We start from the raw sequence: 20,005 nt of genomic DNA, 5'->3' as shown, positions 1-20,005 counted from the left end.
AAACTCAGAGACGCTAGTTAACTATCCCCTAAGTCACATAGGTAATAAGTGGAATTTAAGTCTAAGTCTGGCTTCAAAGCTCAAACTTTTTCTACTAAACCATGACTATTTCTCTGCTATGCAAACACCAGTGAGAGAGCACTGCACATAGTGAGCTCTGAAAGAATAGAAGATTTCAAGAGGAGACAAGATGGCTACCGCCTACTGCAGCAACTACAAGTATTAACTTGCCAGGGCAGGCTTTGGTTCATCTTCACAGCATGGTGAAGAGTGCCCATTTTCCACACTGACAAAAAGAGATGCTATGGTTTCATTTAGGAATCTGGCTGCATTCTGCTTAAACGTTTTGAAATGGCATAGAACACGTGGCCTCTGGCCCTTTAAGAAAAAGTTAAACAGTTCTGAGACTTGCAAAGAAAACAATATTATACTAACTCCAGAGTGCCTGTAGGAACAGAACAGGGAAACATCTGCCTGGGGCTGAAGAGGAAAGGAGAAGTCACCAGACAAATGTGCCATAGCTACAATATGCCTATTTTCTCTTTATTAACAACAATGGAAGGAATATAAGCTTGTAGCCATGGATAGAAGGGCCAAAGAAACTTAGGTTTTGTTTTTTGTTTTTTGTTTTTGTTTTTTCCTGGAGGTAGTCAGAGAAAAAGGTTTCCTGCAGAAGTAAGGCTACCATCCATTTAGGTTTCAAACTTGGAGACCTATGTTAAAAGCCAGAGATCTTGGTCTCTAAAGACTCTAGGCAAGAAAATATAGTTAGGCAGAAATATTTCTTTAGAGCTTGCTCTAAATAGTATCAGTGGTAAGTAGACAGTAAACATTCACAGTGTTGTTTTAAAAAAGTTATTAGCTAATAAATAAGCAATTTATTATTTAAGTGGGCCACTTTCTCCTCTTCCTGCTTGTCTACACATGTGGTTTTTAAATAGTTATGGTGATTTTCAAAGAGATTCTTGAAACTAGAGTTCTCTTCATAAAAAACTGAAAATAAGTGAAAAAATAAAAGGAAAAATATACTTTATTACTCATCGCTAATGTTTCTGGTAAAAACAGACATTAGCAGAGTTCCACATTAATTCATCACGATGTACTGCCACAAAAATAGAAGCGGCTTGCTGCTAGATCTTACCAATCCTTGGATTTTGTTTAATTTAAAATGATGTGCCGTTGCTTGTTGCATCTGGGGATGTAAATTTCTAAATATCCGTAAGGGAGGAACAATTAGGTCCAAGGAGAACAGAAGGTCAGAAAGGGCAACAATCAATTAGTCAAGCACACACTGAGTTCCTGAAAGTTCAAATTCTACATCTCTGGTTACTTTTGAAGTATTCTTTTTGGTTTTCCTTTCTTCAACAAAAAAGAACAATGTAGATTACCTAGGACGATGATGTAAAGGTCTACGGGCCTGTTGCTATGGATATAGACGACTAGCGACTAGCGGAGAGACACAGCAGAGGAAGGGGGAAACAAGTGAGCTTTTTAAAAGAATGACAGATCTGTAAAGCTTAGGCTTTTTCCTTGATATTTTCCTTCCCTTGACTCCTAAGAGGACTAGAAATAGAGGCTTGTTTCCTGAGTGTTAAAAAGGCCTTCAGGAATTCTATTGCTGGAATGAGCTTTAATTAGTGTATCCATTTCATGCATTTTAATATTCTAAAATATTCGTTGTAAATACTTCATTGTAATGCTATATCATATCTATTTCAGGCTAAATATGTACATGAAAATATATATATATATATATATATATATATATATATATATATATATATGTATTCACCCTGAAATATATATGAAAGATAATAGGTACACAGATATATAAAATTAAGGACAATCCAAGAAGATATTTAGAGTTAGATTTAATTTCCTGAGTGTTTCACTTACGATTCCTAATTTACTTGTCAATTTAACTTACTGACTGCTTCGCATATAATTTCAAAATCATCTCTGGACCAAAAAACAACCATAGTAACAAATAGCTGGTTTAAAAGCATGCATGGGGATGGGGAGGTGGCCCAGGATTAAACGTGTAGGACAGAAGATCTGTGCACAAATAATGAAGAGTTGAGCTCTGCATGCATGCATGCAGTCTGACACATCCTAGTCCAGACAGATATCACAGATTCTATTAGGAAGCTGCTGCACCTATCTGAGCTGCTCAAGAACTTGTTTTGCTTTCTGGTTCTTGTCTTATGTTCTGAATAATTGAAGATGCTAGACAAATAACCTCAGGATAAGCAATGTATTAAATATGATGAAACTTAAGCTTACAGCAGAGGAGAAACAATAAATCTGAAAGCTGGAATGGGAGCAAGCAATTTGGGGCAGGCCCCTCGTGAGCATTTGAAAGTGACAGCAATGATGGGAGGAGAAGGAAAAGAAAAACAACAAAAAGGAGAAATAGAACGTAAAATGCACATCAATCTGGGGCCATTTAGTATAGCAAGCAAACAGCCATACACCTTGCAGCAGCTTCTGAAGGCAACACTGTGCAGTCACTGATGTTCATGATGACCCTAATCAATTTTAAGCGCATTCAGCATATTCTGCTTACAGCAAAAAGTCAATTGAGACAGACTTCTTTGAAAACGGTCAACTTTGTGTATATGTTTGTGCCTGGAAAACTCACATACGTGGACCTACTCATTTCTTGAATTATCTTATGTAAATGAGAATACACATATGTGAGTATATACGGGTATGGGGGAGGGAGTGTTTGAGTAAGCATGCAAATTTAGTATTTTAATAATTACAGCTTCCCATAGCTCCTTACAGATGCCCCAATAGTATACACAATGAGTGATCATCCACAGCTGAAAGGGCTTTAAAGAGAATCTAACTTTTTCCTGCCAAGGTCCTGGCCAAAACCCAATTTCATTACAGTCTAGACATGCCTATTTACCTAAAGTTTATTTGCATTTGATTTTGATGTATTCAATTTTGTTTAAGTTTTGTGATTAAAACTACTTTCTGTCTAAGAGAACTGGTTTTCTTAACTATTAATTTAAACCCATGTGTTTCTATATCATGGCAAAAACATTCACAGAAAACACTGCACTCCGTATGTAAGCTAAGTGTCCAGCACATCATTAAGTCCACTCACCTTGTTGGCCACTGCATTTACGCTGGGTCTTGCATCATAAATGGTGAGTTTAGAAATTTGTTTATTAGTCTCCCTGATAACATCGAGATATTTCTCATCATCTTTATTTCGTTTCCCACTCATACCGACAAGAGGCTGACTGCAACGCACAATGACCGTCTTATTTTCTGGATGAATCCATGACAGCACCTATGGTTAAGTCAGAAAGTTTAAGCTATCAAGAAAGCAAATCTCCAAGCAAACAATTAAAACTGCAAAACAGTAAAGCACTGACGGTTATCAAGAAGTGAATCTGATTGCGCTAAAATAGAATACTTGTTCACTTGCAATCTCACTGCGTGCGTGTGCCCAGAGACATGCATTTAATAATATAACTCAGAAACAAGTACAATTATCAGTCTTTTCTTAATTAGCACCACATCCAATATAAATTAATTGCTTACCTAAAAATAGTTATATCACTTAAAGGAAATTGAAAGCTTCATCCTATTTTAATTATGTAGCTTGCACTGGATTTGTTATCATATAGAAGCAGCTTTGGCAAAAAGTGAGAGGTAAAGGAAATTGTCTCTGGTACAATATGTTTCTCATAATACCAACTCTGTCTACAGATCATTTTCCCGACAGTCTCAATTCTAGAATCTAACACAGGAAGGAAGAAAACCTGAGCAGAGCAAAACTGATCTCAGGACAGCCCAAAGAGCGTAGATCTGCTCGTCTCCACAGTGCAGTGTGGACATCCAATGCCTAGGAGACCTCATCAAGCCCTGATTCAGAACCTATCTTCTCTAACTTTATACACAAGTCTAGCACATTTGCTCCCTGGTTGCCAAGCTCATAGCATGTGAAAAGTAATACACGTAAAAGGTAGCTAATAATGTAATATACCAAAAACAACAGAATTGTACACTTGAGATGGGAAATTGTTTGGTATGCGAAGTAGATCTCAATAAAGCTGTTAAAAATGGGAAACTGGAGAACTGCAGCACAGTGGGCGACAATGTGGACTTTGGGGTCTAGTGCCATCTCTGCCGTGGTTCTAACCTCAGGCATTTCACTCGCAGCTTCTCTGGCTTCCCTTTCCTCTTCCATAAAATGGGGAGAATAATATAATCTCATAGGGTTGCTGGGTGGCCTGAAGAAGAATGCTCAGAAAGTCTGCAATAAACACTGGCTCGTGTTAGCTTATAGAGGCAGGCCCAGCAGCCAGGAAAGTCAGTTAGCAAAAACTACAAAATGCAGATACAAAGAACGAAAGAAGCTTAATCATGTGGGCTCACTCAACATAACACCAAATTCCCTGATGTCTCTGAAGTTACCTACCCCACGATGGCAAATGACAAACATTGATGTTTATAAAAATGAGTGTTTATAATGACAACAGGTTATTGAGAAAAGATTATACAATAATATTTATTCATTCTCAGAACAAATATGGTCCTTGCACCATGCTAGAGATCAATTAAAAACACCATTGTAGCCCCTGCCTAATAAGAGTCCAAAGGCTCAGAACTGGGAGCCTTGGAGAAGGTACCAGTGGGACCTAAACCTCCACCTTCCAATCTATAATGCACAGCACATATGAGATCTGCCTTCCCTTCCCTCTATGGCCCTGGTATCAAGAGAGACAAGAGACATGAGACCACTTTAAAGGAGCAATTTGCTACACATTTAAAAGATTTATTATTTGAGAAAGACCCTCATCAAGTTGTAAATTTCAGTCGGGCCATAGGCAATGGCCTCCCTCCCCCGACCCCTCTTCTCTTTGTGGTGCCATGTTAGGAAATGCTACTCCTCTGAGTTGTTTCTCCTCTTAATTTCTTTGCAGGAGGGGGGATTCTTACTACTTTTTGAAAAGGATGCTTATTACAGAGCTAAACAGGTACAAATAATGTTCATTTCACAGTGTCAACTACCATGAGTGCTTTTACAGTATATGGCACTGTATTATTCTTATTAAAATTCATATCTAGAAGCCATAGATAATTAAGTACACAAATATCTAACCACTGAAAGATGTTTATTACAGCATTACTTATAATAGCAAAAGATTAAGCAGAAGCTGAATGTCTCACAATGGAAAACTGATTAAATCATGGTACATCTACACACTGGCATATGAGCGGATCACATTTAGCAACATGGGAAGTTGTTTACAAGATATTGCTAGATAAAGACACAAATTATAGAATAATTTCTATAGACTGAGACACAAATTATAGAATAATTTCACTTTTTTCAAATATATATACATATATGTGTGTGTGTGTGTAGATATATGCTTAGAAGGAAGTCTGAAAGGATATATACCAACAGTGTTAACACTGGTTCTCACTAGGTGGCAGACTCCTTTTTGCTTATCAGTAATTTTTATAATGCTTAAAATGAACGTGCATTACTCGTACATTAAAGACTCATAAAATTAAGAGAAATCTGCTTGAGAATAAGAGAATACATATCCATTAATGGAAACATTTAATGCACATTGATTATTTCTCTACCCAGCGATATTTTATTATTGTTTATATCTTATTTACATGCAAAATAAGATCTCTTTCATGTCACTTCCTTTTGTATTTTTACATGAGCTTTTATAAAAAGAACCAACTATCAGATATTAATGATTTCACATTAAAGGCACATATGTTTTCTGGGTGGAAGCAAAGCTCTGAGACTTAGCCAACAGCCGGGTGGTTAGAAAGCATACTGCAAAGAACATATTACCACGCTTAATAGTACCTAACAGTAAATCTATAAATATGTAGAGGTGATGGGGAACTTAGTCTTTCCTATAAAAGCCATTTTAGAAAAAATAAATACAAATTGGTGGCCATGATAAAGTAAGAAGGATCAATAACATGACTAAATAAAAAGTTAAGAAATTCTATCTGCTCTACAGTAGACACTCATTCATTCAGAATAATGGGGACTACTGGATCAAGATGGCAACCAAGCATGGTAGAAAGGGCACAGTTGTTCAATTTTCTCTGTTTCAAATCCCATGGAATTCACCCACATACACAAATGACACAGTAGATGCTCAATAAATATGAACTGAATGAATACATGAACAAAACTGAGCCAGGCTACCCTAGCCCAGTTGTCCTTGTGAGCAAGGCATGCATTAGCAAGACAGACAGCCAGCCAGGGTAGGGGTGTAGTCTGTGGCTATGGTACAGAAGAGCATGTCCAAACAGAGCACAGGAAGACTGAACTTGTAACCCTAGCTTCATTAGCATCATGTTCTAACAACATGAGCTAAAGAACATACTTTCAAGTACAATTTATATCGCGAAGATATGAACAGACATTACTAACTGGAGAAGCAAGTGAATTAAAAAAATCATTACATAAGGCATTTATTAATTTTAATGGGTAAAATAGTAGTGCCATAGTGGAAAAACATGACAGACACTGCCTTAGCAGAATAATCACAGTTAACGTCACTAATAACGGGACAAATCAACAGCATGTCTCCTAAGGTGGTGCACTGAGAACACAGCATCACTTCTGCGGTTTTATGGCTAGAAGTGTATAACAAGTGAATTAAAAAAAGTTACAATTCATATTAGGCTGACAATACAAAAGTTTTGCACAAATATCCTTTTAAGGAAAAAAAATGTCTAGACTTGAAAAAGGCAAGGTGACATTAAGTCTTAATTTCTTCAACCTTTGTTTTTAAACATTTACTTATTAGGGGAAAAAAAACCCACTGTACTTATGACAGACCCTGAAAATTAGCAGGGGAGAATACCTAAATTTTTAGTCAATTTTTGTCAATGTTAGATAGTATGACATGTCCATTAATATTTAAGGACCAAAAGAGAGCTTTGTGAACTAGGTGCAGTGATACCGTATGGATAGTGTCTGGAATAATCTATACTTGACTCCAGTTAGACAATGGTATTGGGGCAGCCTGCAAAGGTGACGGGGGTGAGCTCGTGGTGAGTGTATGTCAAAGTCTGTGCTGACACATTTTATAACAAGACAGTGTGTTCTTTCCAGCATGATTTATCTGACATTTATCAAGAGCCTATCATATAGTATCATGTACTGTGCCACAAAGACAAAAGCCACAAAGAGCCTGTCTTTCCTTGCTTCCTTCCACACAGCACTTGGTTCCCATTACTTGCAGCCCCTCTCTCGTAGAGAGCTCTTTACTTGCAGAGAGCTCTTTACTTGCGTTCATTCTTGATACTTAGTTGCAAGCTCCTAGAAGGCAGGTGACGGCACACTTCTTCTCCAGTCTGGTATGGTACTTTGTACTCACAAAGCACTTAGTAAGTATTTTTTGGGATAGAATTCCAAAAGGACCGTTTCTCTAAGTTATATGACTACCATTCTTATGGACTAAAAGGTGCTCTTCAAGAGAAACGTTAATTGCAGTACTCACTGGAATTCGATTTCGGGACCTAAAAGTTGCAACTCTCCGGAGGTCATCATCTGAGGCACGATACGGAACCACCAAAAGAGCAGGGTAAGTGTCACAGAGCTCATAGCACTTATTAATAAAAGTTATTCTCCAATGGTGATTGGGCAAGCCCTGTGAGGAAAAAAAGAAGTTCAAGTCAGTATTGCTTGACCTCATCTCTGGATTTGGCCTTGGGCCTCTTTTCTTCCTTCTAGCAATATGTGCACATGCCTCTTTGACCACAGGGTGATGACGGTCTACCTATTTATAATAAGGGTGCCAAATCAATAATCCAGACAACGTAAGAACACAAGACAAAACACTGGTGGTTTTTACAGTTCTAAACTATACTTTGTAAATACAGATTCTCTTGAATTCAAAGGAATTCGTCTTCCTTTATTTTGTGTCCACATATTCTTTACTACCTGTACCACACAGATAAACCCAAGTTCATCCCCCGCCCATGCACCCCTCCCATCCCCTAAAAAAATACCCTGCTTCATCTTAATCTGGCTCTAACTGAGGGTAGAAAAGAGATCAGGCAACTTCCTCTCCCTGCTCAAAATAGAGTGAATGCTTCAGTCTGCTCCAAAGTGTAAAGAGGCTGAGCTCATGAAGAAAATCACAGAGGGGAAGTAAAGGAAGACCCCTCTGGGGAGGCTCATTTCGCCACCTCCGATGAGTTTTTTTCAATCAAGTTGTTCAGAATCGATGATTGCCCTATAGTTTGTGTGAGAAATACAGTCATTTGCATTTTAAGCAGACTGCTAATGTGACAGGGAGACACAGAAGACACCTCCCATCCTATCATCTCCCCCACAAAATTGTATTTAGTATGGAAAAGATCCAGAGGTGGTGGAATATTCTCTCCCCATTCTCACAAATGCACAGATACACACACAAAAGTGAGCTATGTGGGTGTTTGCTTTGGGGACAGACATTGTACCTTTTCTTTAGGTCTGGCCCTAGAGACCACGGACCAAACAGATGTTGAGTCTGATGCTGAGTCCAATTAGACAGTTATAAGTCCCATCAGAAAGTTATAAGAAAAAAAGATTGAATATAATGGCAGTCTAGAACAAAATACCTTCAACAGTTCATATATGCATGCAATCTTAAAAACAGGAACTGTTTTGTTTCAAGCTAGAAGCTTTGAACTAAAAAAAAGTCTTAATGTTATCAGTAATACTTCAAAAAGAAGGTAAAAATATTTTAATACATCATTTACAGAGGTCTCCAAAACATGCAAAATGTTTTCATAGTCCTTCTTCCACCTCAGTAGCTAGTCCAGAACTGAGGCCATTAAAATGGGAGTAGTGCAAAGCCTTAGAAAACTCAACAGTCTAAACGTGACTTATGGAAGCAACAGGATATACTATGTCACATATGTTCTAAAGCTAAACTCCTGCACCCAAATTCCAGAGCGTCAAATCTGTTCATGAATATGCAAACCGTTGATTAAGACTAAAAAAGGAAACCAATCCAGGTTTTTCATGGTGAAGGTGGTGACTAGATGGTTCTTCTCAAGTCTAGGGTTCTACGATTTTACTTTATATTCACTACCTTTTCATATAAAGCAAATGGGCTTGATCTGATTCTCAAATCTCATTCAACAAAACTTTTCAATTATCTTAAGAGCTTTGTAGAACAAGAATTGTGAATAATCCCATCGCACAACTCCTAGCTGCCTACAGATTTGGTTATACCAGAGGTCAAACTGTGGCTCTTGTTACATATTATGCACAGAATTCCCTTAACAAAAATACTGCAAGAGACTTTTGTTCCTGAACAGCAATATGAGACCAAGCCTCTTGCCTTTATTATAGCAAATAAACATGCATGTAGGTGACATTCATATAAGAGAACAGTAAAGACAATTATAATGTACACTTATCAAAGCTTCCTTGAAAAAGACATCACTACAGGAAAACAGTTCTAATTCATTTGAATCTGCAAACTGAAATGAATATAATTTAAATCTAACTGCAGGTAATAGTTAAGCTCCCAAACATGCATATACATAGCAATATCAAGTCCTAAAGTGTAACTTCTAAAATGTTTGACTTTTCTAAATCCTAAGTACTTAATTCATTTCATAAACAACACAGAATTGATGCTCTTCATATAGGGAAGGAAATAGGATTTAGTGACCCAGTCTTCGATGCAGCTTGCATATGGCAATGGAATGAGCTTATAAGTTATACAGTAATAGATAGAATGAGATATATTGTACAAAATGTGGATAATATCACCACCATTGAAAAGATATTTAGCAAGGATGTCACTGATTTTCAGAAAGCATGGCTGATGACATACTGTCATAATGCATGTTTCAGGTTCATCACATACCAGACAATAGCATCTAACATCTTACCTGCCTCCTGTATTCTTCCACTGGATTGTAAACTGTCCATCCATCCACGTTAAACTTTTCTTCATTTAAAAATGCAAATAATGGCTAGAAAAGGCAAAAAATAAATAAAGTTCAGCGTGAAGGAACAGTCTACTATTATAGTACATCTTTTGATTTCTCGCAAAATAAATTTCACCAGATTTGCCGACCATGAAATTACAACCCACACCAAGACTTATAACAACAACAACAACAAAAAACAGTGGAAAACTCAGATCAGACTTACGCTAACTTCTATCTTGAGTAATAGAAGCCTCAATTTTCTATGGCTATAAATCTCTCAATTGTTCTTTTAATGATGTTCCACAAAAAAATCAGATTACCAGACCAAAAAGTGCCTATCAATTTTAAACAGTATTAGCAATTGATCAGGTACAAGCCACTAAAAAGAAAGAAGGAAAGGAAGAAAAATAAAATTCAGGAATTATTGTTAAACGGTGCAACTGTCTCAAAAGGGAACAATGACGTGTTTATTTTTTAAAAAGATAGGATATTAAGAAAACTCTGAGCTAACTGTTCTCTGTGAATTCTGAATCAATGCCCTGGTTTCTGTGAAATGGCAGAACTCAGACCTCTCACCTCTTCTCTATATATACTCACCCTCAACGTGCTGTTGATACATTTGATAGCTTCAAATACCATCCATACTCTAGTGACTAGTAAGGACCTATCATTCTCCAGCATCCCCTCTGAATTCCAGACTTGGCTATCCAAGTGTCCACTCTACCACCCCACCAGACTGCCTAAGAGGCATCTGAAGAACTCTCAAGTTAACACAACCAAAGCCAAACACCCTTGGCTCCCCCTACCCAGTCCTGCTCTTCCCACAGTCTCCCCATTTCAGTACATGACTTCCAGCTGATTGAGCTGAAAACCTTGGATTCATCTTTGTCACCACGTGGCTACCACCCAGGTCCAAGCCACCATCATCTCTTACTTGGTTGATTATAAAAACCTAACTGCTCCCCTGCTTTCATCTTTGTACTTCTCAAGTCAGAGTGACAGTGTCATAGGTCAGATCAAGTCCTTTCCTTGCCCCAAATCCTCCCGTAGCTTTCCACTTTGCGAGGAGTAAAGGTGGAAGTCCTTCCAATGGCTTATGCAGCTGTCTGCCATCTGGCCATCTCCCCCGCCACATCTCTGCTCTCAGACTCACTCGCTCCACGTAAGTCACACCTGCCTCCTGTGCCACTCCCTAAAGGCACCAAGCACATGCCACTCTCAGGGCCTTTGCGGCTACTATTCCATCTGCCTGGAATTCGTTTACCTCATGGCTTCTTGTCTTCTCTCACATCTCTGATCCAATAATCTTAATCAGTAAGACCTTCTCCGACACCCTACAAAAAAACATGTTACCCTCACAACAGCACTCCCTATTCCCATCTGATTTTCCCTATCACTTATGACCATTTGACATATTACATATGTACTTGTTCACTGTACATATGTACTATCCCCTCACCTAGGACATGGGCTCCATGAAAGTACACACTTGCTTCATTCCCATCCTTTATCCCCAGTAACTACAATGGCGCCTGGTCAGAGGGAGGCAGAACACAGGCTCGCTGACCGAATGAAGACATGAAGGCCCACACAGTCCCTGTACAACCATCTTCTCTGGAGGCGCTGCGTCTGGGCACTTTTCCTCTATGTAGCTCCCTCCCCAACCATTTTCCTCTGTCATCAGACTAATCACTTTGAACACCAGTGTTCCCTCCCCTACAACACAGTGGATTTCTGGAAAAGCACCTTTCAGCAGCAACAGTTTTCTGCATGTGAATGGCAAGAGGTTTAAGGTGAAAACTGCCCAAGAACATGCTCTCCACAATGTCTTCTCAAACTTTCCCAGGCATGCAGCACACTCTGCAGGTCTCAACTCTGGCAGCGCTAGGCCCAAGTGCTGTTTATTCTGGATGGCTGGCATGATAAGCACACACTGGTAATGACGCTGACCTAGCTAAGCGATGCACTGAGGCTCTAACCTGACACTGAATCCACAGCAATGCATAATTATTCAGTACCACTGGGAAAAATAAGTGATTTCTGTTAAGTTTAAATTAAAGACAGAGGGACTTTGGGTGAAAATAGCACTAAAATGTTTGGTGCACTCCTTTATCCATAAACAGAATATATGGGACATGCCTAAGCATTCCCTTGGCAATATATCATTACTGTGAACATCTAATACTGCGCTGGTCAGTACTTGGCACAGGTAAACATTCAGGAATGTTGAATGATTTGAGTGATGTACTGTTAACATGGTTGTAGATGATTTGAGACCTAAGGCTCTACTGTCACTTTAAAAGAAAACCTAGAACTTGCTTTCTTGAAATAAGTTCCTGACCTCAACATGGTTTTTGTTCATTTGTTTTAGTTATTTGCATCTTTCCCATGAAGCTCAAGTGAATATGGCAGCTTTTAAAAACCAAAGAGAAAAATTCCTAAATTGAAGGCCCAGATAAAGCTTTCCTTCCAGAAAAAATCATCATGTGTAGTAATGCTATCAGCATTAACTTTCAAGCAGCATTTTCAACCTAAATTACTATTTTTTCAATCCCTAATGTTAAAGCACCTTCTTTTTTTTGCTTCCAGTATTCCTGTATCTTACAAGAAAATTTCTAAGTTTATAAAATTGTTATCAGAAAATCAAAGCTATATGGCCTAAACAAAAATTATCTACCTAACTTCCTTAATATGTTTTATAAAAGAACCTGAACAGAAGCAACATCAATTTTTTTTTGTCATTAGTATGAGACTGAGACAATGTCCCCATGGTAACCACACATCAGATGGCCTCTCTGATGAGATCACTTCTATGATGATACTTCACATTCTGACTAATATCCAGAATGAGTCAACTAACTGGTATCCTTTAACCCGAAACATGTCTATTAGAATTGGTGACAAAAACAACTCCCAGTTTACTCTTGATGCTAAGAGCCAGGCTTGGACCCCAGATATTTCAGGAAGAATTATGAATCGCACAACAGCCAAATATTTCTCCTCGTGAAGCACATAGCAACACATCTAATATTAAATTGGAGCTTAGGGTAGAAAAGACTGGGTGCTTAAACCAATATTTTCACCATTCAAATAAATTAGCTTACAAACACAGAAAAACATTTTTCAAAAAGCATTACTAGGTAGTGTTTATGTGGTGTTTTTATTTAAAAACTAAGTTTTCCATAAGCTACTTGGCTCAATTGAAGTGAGCAGTCTGAAAGAGCCAATACCACCATTTTCTAAACTTGAAAGTATGAGGACCTACTTTTCAGATATATTTTCTTTTTTTCTTAAAGATTAAGAGAATATAGGCTCTCAGAGTAACATAAAGTTGGATTATTACAAAAACAAAAATAAAGCAATAACAAAACACATTCATCTGTACCTCATTATCAAAAAGTATAAAATTCCCTACAAGTGGTAACTTGTTACAAGCCTAATTAAAGCTCCTATTTCAAAATTGTTAAAACCTGAAGTGAATAGGTTATACGTCTTGAGGTTTTTAGCTGTCATTTACTTTCTCTTCCAGACAATGTATTCTTTAACACTTTATTAATGTGTTGACACTTTCAACTATTATTCTTAAATATAACCTTGGGTCAATTTTGACCCTTAATTTGGGAACTCTAAATCACATGGAGAGAGCTGGCTCTCAAGTATTTTCCACTATAACCATCAAGCGCGTCTTGTTTGCTAAATGGGTAATGATAAAGCTTACTCAATGAACACGTCCAAGTACTGATTTCATCGACTATGGAAAATTCAAGAATGATTCAGTCCCAATTGAGCAAAGTCTTAGGACAGAGAAGATGTTTTGCTGAGCATCACCTTTCAGTAGATGCTTCAGCAAGTCCTACGTGGCTTTCTTCTAGGGTGTGGTCCTTATCTACGGCTCTGCCTCAGAATTGGGGGTGAAGTGGGCTGCTTTTTCCAGAGGCTAAACCATGCCCTGTGCCCTGCCTCACCCCTACTGAATCAGAATCTCTAGGGGGTGACTTTCTACCTCCTTGGTCCTAGAAGGGCCATGTGGGATGTACCAGAACTCTCAGGAATGTAGCCTAAGGATTCTGTGTGGTCAAGCTGTTGGGGAGCTACTTTAGTTTGTTTTAGATTATTTTGAAATAATTATAGATTCACAAGAAGTAAATCTTCAGCCAGCCTCTCCAGGTGTTAACATCTTGTATAACTTTTAGCACAATATCAAAATCAGGAAACTGACAGAAGATACTCTCAAATGGCCACCCTCACCTTCCTCAAGTGAGCAAGTCATGTCTTCCTTAATTTTGCTCTATATTAGTATTTGGGCATTTCATCAATTCACAATTCACTAGATCCGTACTAGTCAAGAGATACTGTACATGGAGACTTTTTTTTTTTTTTAAAGCAATCATGTGCATTGTTTCTGGATTAAAAATAGCACAATGTAACATTTGAAAAATGTTAAAGGACAAACTTGAGATGAAACTCTCTGATTTCACACCAGGGATAAAAACAGCTCTGATATAGGGAATATAACTTGTCATTTTAATTTAGCTACATTTATCATTGTAACTTGTGGGGGTAAAGTCTCTGAAATGACAACAGATTTTAGCTTTCACTTAATTAGCCATTATTTTTAAATGGCACCTATATAAAGATGCACTGATTTCCTTAAAACATCTAGATTGGATTTTTTGTTTATTTAAACAGAATCTATAAATGTTAATTCTTGAGTTTCCTTTGAGGACGGACAGCTGTCTGTCACTGTCATAGGCTCTCTCCAGCTCATAATCAGGGGAATAAATTGATAAACTATGAACATTTAAAAGTGTTTTCAAATGATGTTAACAGCACCCAATGGCACAACTGATGAATGTGATTTTTCAGGAAGATGACTCTTAATGACCTATGTCTCCAAATACCTAAACTTAAAACTTCAGGGAACCACTTACTAACTGCTTCTTTTTGTTTTTGAGACAGAGTCCTGGCTCTATCGCCCAGGCTGGAGTGCAGTGGTGCCATCTTGGCTCACTGCAACCTCCACCTCCTGGGTTCAAGCAATTCTCGTGCCTCAGCCTCCAGAGTAGCTGGGACTACAGGCACACATCACCACGCCCAGCTAATTTTTTTTTTGTATTTTAGTAGACACAGGGTTTCACCACGTTGCCCAGGCTGGCCTTGAACTCCTGAGCTCAGGCAATCTACCCACCTTGGCCTTTCAAAGTGCTTGGATTACAGGCGTGAGCCACGGCATCTGGCCCAACTGCTTCTTTCTGGATTAAATTTTGCAACGTTTGAACAGGAATTGAAGCTAGCTTTTTTTTTTTTTGAATTTGATTTCTGAAATTAAAGACACTCATCTTTCTAAAAAGCTTCCATCTACCATTTAAGGGTACAGTAATGTAAAATTATCTCATTTTCATCTTTTAGATTAAACTTTAGAAACAAGACTTGTTCATGTAAGAAAAAAATGCTTTCATTAAAATTGGAGGGGAAAGCCTAAAATTTTAAAGAACCATAGGACGTACTGATATGTGGTAAAGTTTATAATTCTAATGCCCTAATGCTAGATAATGCTTTCTGTATATTTCACACGACTTGACACAGTAAGTTCATTTATATCAGTTTTGATGCAGTTATTCCAAAAACCTGACAAAAGATAACAGGTCAAAAGCAGCTAGCACATAGATTACCAATTATACTTCTGTTTGCATAAACAGTTCTCCTAATCCTATTTCTACTACTGACTAAATCAGTACCTCTGGGGGAAATGGCTTGATATTCCTGTGTCATCATTGTCTTCATATATAAACGTACCTATTTATTTGTTCACGAAAGGACCACAAATGTACATTTGAAATGTCATTTGAAACTATTTTAGAAAAAAGATTCTTTACAACTTGTCCACTATCATAATCATTTAAGGCTGAGATTTCTGAGGGTTCATACATTGTCCCTCTTCTCACTGTAGTTCTCTCTCCTGGCAATTTTGGCCACATCTATGAAAATGCTAGTGATGTGATGTGGATGTGATCCAGGACTACCAAATAAAGCTCTCCCCAGGCCAGAGCTCTGGATCTATGTGGTCATCTGTCTCCTAGGTATCTCTGCCTGGCTGTCTCACAGACACTCTCAACTCAACATAACCAAAATGGAACTTGCCACCTCTTCCTCACTCACCTCCTATATTCCCCAGCTCAACCACTGGCCCCACCATCGGTCTGGTTATCCAGGGTGGATTCTTCCCTATCATCCCATCCTCCCTCATAACTACATTCAGTCAACCACCAAATTCTACTGATTTTACCATCTGAATCTTTCTCAAAAGCATCATCTGGAGTCCCTGTCCATTGCCCCATTTCAAGCCCTCATCATCAACGACTGGGGTGACTAGCAAAAATCCCCAGAAATGGTCTTCCTCTCTCCTCCACTCCCGTCCCCTCCACCTACTCTGCACACACTGCAGCCCAGCAATCTTTTTGAAATGGAAATTTAATCATGCCACGTTCCTGCTTAAAACCATTAAATGGCTCCCTTCACCTTCAGATAAAAAGCAGACATTCTGAGTGGGGAATGTTAGGCTCTGCAATCTTTGACCCAGCCTCCTCTGCCCCCAGCACTATCTCCTGTTGGTACCCCAACATGCACGCTGTGCTCCCGGACACCAAACTGCATGTGAGTTCAGCCTGCATCTGTGCGGCCTCTTGGCATGCCCACAGACTGTTCCTTCAGTATGGCATGTCAATTTCTGCCTGACAAATGCTCCTACTCATCTTGCAGAATCTGAATCCTCTAGGAAGCCCTCCTTTGTGCTCCTGTGACATCCTGTGCACCACTGTATCATATGCATCTGTTTGTTTGCATTACCCAGGAAAACAGCACTCCTTGGGAACAGGAAGTGGGTATCAGCTCTAGATCCCTGAGCACAGCCATAATGTAGCATTCTGTAATTGCTTAAGCAACAATAGAAAGGAAAAGAAAAAGAAGAGGAACAGGGGGAGGCTCGTTCTACCATACAGTGCAACATCTTATACAGCTTCAATAGTTAAAAGAGCACACCTGGTGCATGAATAGAATAATTAATGCAACGAGAACCTCTTAGAAATAAAATCAAACATGCAGAGGAATTTAGTGTGAGATAAGGACAGTACTTCAAATCAGCAAACTAGTCAACAAATGATATTGCAACAAGAGGGGAAGAAAGAGTTGGATTCATATCTTATACTTTAACTCCAAATAAATTCCAAATAGATGAAATACTTAAATCTTAAGGAAGAAGCCAAATTACTAGAGGAATATGAGATAATTTATTTTATTTATGTATTTTTTTATTTTTTTTATTTTTGGAGATGGAGTCTCACTCATTCTGTTGCCCCGGCTGGAGTGCAGTGGAGCAATCTCGGCTCACTACAAATTCTGCCTCCCAGGTTCAAGCAATTCTCGTGCCTCAGCCTCGTGAGTAGCTGGAATTATAGGCATGTGCCACCACACCCAGCTAATTTTTGTATTTTTAGTAGAGACAGGGTTTCACCATGTTGGCCAGGCTGGTCTCGAATCCCTGACCTCAGGTGATCTGCCTGCCTCGACTTCCTAAAGTGCTGGGATTGCAAGGCGTGACTCACCACGCCTGGCTGAGATAATTCCTTATAAGTCTGAGTAGGGAAGATCTTCCTAATTGGGATAGAAAGCTCAGAAGCTATAAAAGAAAAGTGTGCAGAAGAATTAACATGGCAGGCCTGAGGCTGCCCTCCTTAGAAAGGCCTGCATACATGGTTGGCCCTTGCCAGACACTTGGTAATCTGGATTTCAGCAGAGTTCTCACCATTCCCTCACTGGTAAGATTGGTTCACTGTGCCCAAACTGTTTGTATAAACAATGTGGTTTACACTGAACTCCTGCTTTTCTTCTGGAAGCCTGGAATTTTGCTTGTGCTAGGCAGTGGGTGCTTACATGGCCAGCCCCAATAAACACTGTGGACACAAAGTCTCCAATGAGCTTCCCAGCTGGGCAACATCTCATATGTGCTGCACAACTCATTGCTGGAGGAATTAAGTGCATCCTGTTTGATTCCACTGGACAAGAACTCTGGAAGCCTGTGCCTGGTTTCCCCCGAATTTCAACCTATGTGCCTTTTCTCTTTGCTGGTTTTGTTTTGTATCCTTGTGCTGTAATAAGCCATACCTGTGAGTACAATATGAGTCCAGTGAGTCCTGTTATCGAATCACCACACGTGGGGGTGGTTTTAGAGCCCCTCAACACAGACTCTCAAATGCTACCAAATAAATAGAAAACAAGTCTCCATAGCAAAATCCATCATAAAGTCAAAAAACATACAGGAAAAATATTAGTCACTCATATTAAACATCACTATAGCTATTACATAAAAAGTACGTACAACTAACAAGAAAAAGACCAAACATCCAAACAAAAAATAGGTAGAAGATACAGACAATGGAGAAATGCAAATACAAATAGCTCAAACCTAAAGATATTCAATTTTACTCATATAAGATAAATGCAAAATAAAACTGGAAGCTACATTTTCACCTATTAGATTGAAAAAGATTAAAAGATCAGAAAACATACTGGGTTGCTATGGTAAGCAGAATAAAGACCTCCCAGCCAGGGCTGGGGCTCATGCCTGTAATCCCAGCATGTTGGGAGGCTGAGGAGGGCAGATCACCTCTGAGGTCAGGGGTTCAAGATCAGCCTGGCCAACATGGCGAAACCCCATCTCTACTAAAAATATAAAAATTAGCCGGGTGTGGTGGCCCACGCCTATAATCTCAGCTACCTGGGAGGCTGAGGCACGAAAATCGCTTGAACCCGGGAGGCGGAGGTTGCAGTGAGCTGAGATTGTGCCACTGCACTCCAGCCTGGGCAACAGAGCAAGACTCTGTTTAAAAAAATAATAAGAAGAATGTCTTCCCAAAGATGTCCATGTCCTAATCCCTCAAACCTGTGTTACGTTACCATATATGGCAATGAGGAATTAAGGTAGTACATGGAATGAAGATCATAGGGTGGAGAAGCACATTCACTGGGCAATGTCTATTGGTGGATGGAAATAGGTACATGACAGTGTATATAGCTCTGTACCATTAGGGTTAAGGGGGAAGGCATGTGAATCAGTTAAGTGTATAGGCCTAAACTATCACTGGGTGGAGACACAATAAACTGAAACCTTGGTTGTCTATGAGGAGGGCAATGAGGTAGCTGAAGTGTGCCGGGAGGGAGATTTTTTCCTGTATACCCTTTTACAGTTCCTGAATTGTCAATCATGAACATATATTACCTATTTACAACTTAAATTAAGAAGTAAATATTTATTGAATAAATGCTATTTCTAAAAAGCAGAATATTCTCATTGATGTCTTGGTTGCTACTGATTCCGATTAATTCGCTCTGTTTACATTAGTATATTCACTCGATAAACATTTACTGAGGCTCTACTATGAACAAGGTATGAAGTGGAGAAAAAGGCAAGGAAGACACAGCCTCTGTTTTTAAGGAGTTGGAAGTCATCCAAAGGAGAGAGATGAGGAGGGCATATAGAGAGGATAGCAGCAAGTGCCACAGGTGGGAGAGAGAAAGTACTATGAGGCCCAGAGAATGCCCAGATAACTTCTTGACAGATGGGGCTTGGAGGGACGTTGTTGGTATCTGAACTACCCTGGAAGGATAAGACAACTCTGGACAAGACGACAACAAAAAGGCACAAATGGCAGCCAAACTCAGAGAATATATGGCCACTGGCGAACATCTCAGTCTACACTCAACTCCACTGAGTGAAGATGGATAACAAACAACGGAGAGAGGTGGGCCACACTGTGAAAGAGACAGAGGTCTGCCTTCACACTGACAGAGAGGGAGGAACTGGTTGAAGTTTGCGGGCAAGGGATAGGAGACAGAATGGAGGTAGAAAGACCTCCTAACAATGTTCCAACAGTTTAGAAGAGAGGAGATGAAGATATGAATTAAGTCAGGCTGGGGAGGCAGAATCCCCTGGATTTAGTACATGCTACGAAACAGGGGCCAGGTATGGTGGCTCATGCCTGTAATCCCAGCACTTTAGGGGGCAGAG

The 20,005-nt window shown here is 39.1% G+C and overlaps 1 protein-coding gene across 13 annotated transcripts in view; it reads right to left on the bottom strand.

Annotated features, from left to right (window-relative positions):
* Positions 1-20,005, bottom strand: part of MTM1 (myotubularin 1) — a 110,770-nt gene that overhangs the window by 24,158 nt on the left and 66,607 nt on the right. For all 13 annotated transcript variants that reach the window (XM_016944412.3, XM_063804321.1, XM_063804319.1 and 10 more), the window contains 3 exons: positions 9,901-9,984; positions 7,509-7,658; positions 3,116-3,304 (listed from right to left, as the gene is read on the bottom strand). In XM_016944412.3, coding sequence (XP_016799901.1) covers positions 3,116-3,304; positions 7,509-7,658; positions 9,901-9,984 — 423 coding nt within the window. The remainder of the gene's footprint in view (positions 1-3,115; positions 3,305-7,508; positions 7,659-9,900; positions 9,985-20,005) is intronic.

The sequence above is a fragment of the Pan troglodytes genome, chromosome X (assembly GCF_028858775.2).
Source record: "Pan troglodytes isolate AG18354 chromosome X, NHGRI_mPanTro3-v2.0_pri, whole genome shotgun sequence".
Classification (NCBI taxonomy): domain Eukaryota; kingdom Metazoa; phylum Chordata; class Mammalia; order Primates; family Hominidae; genus Pan; species Pan troglodytes.
This window is presented reverse-complemented; position numbering and strand designations above follow the sequence as displayed.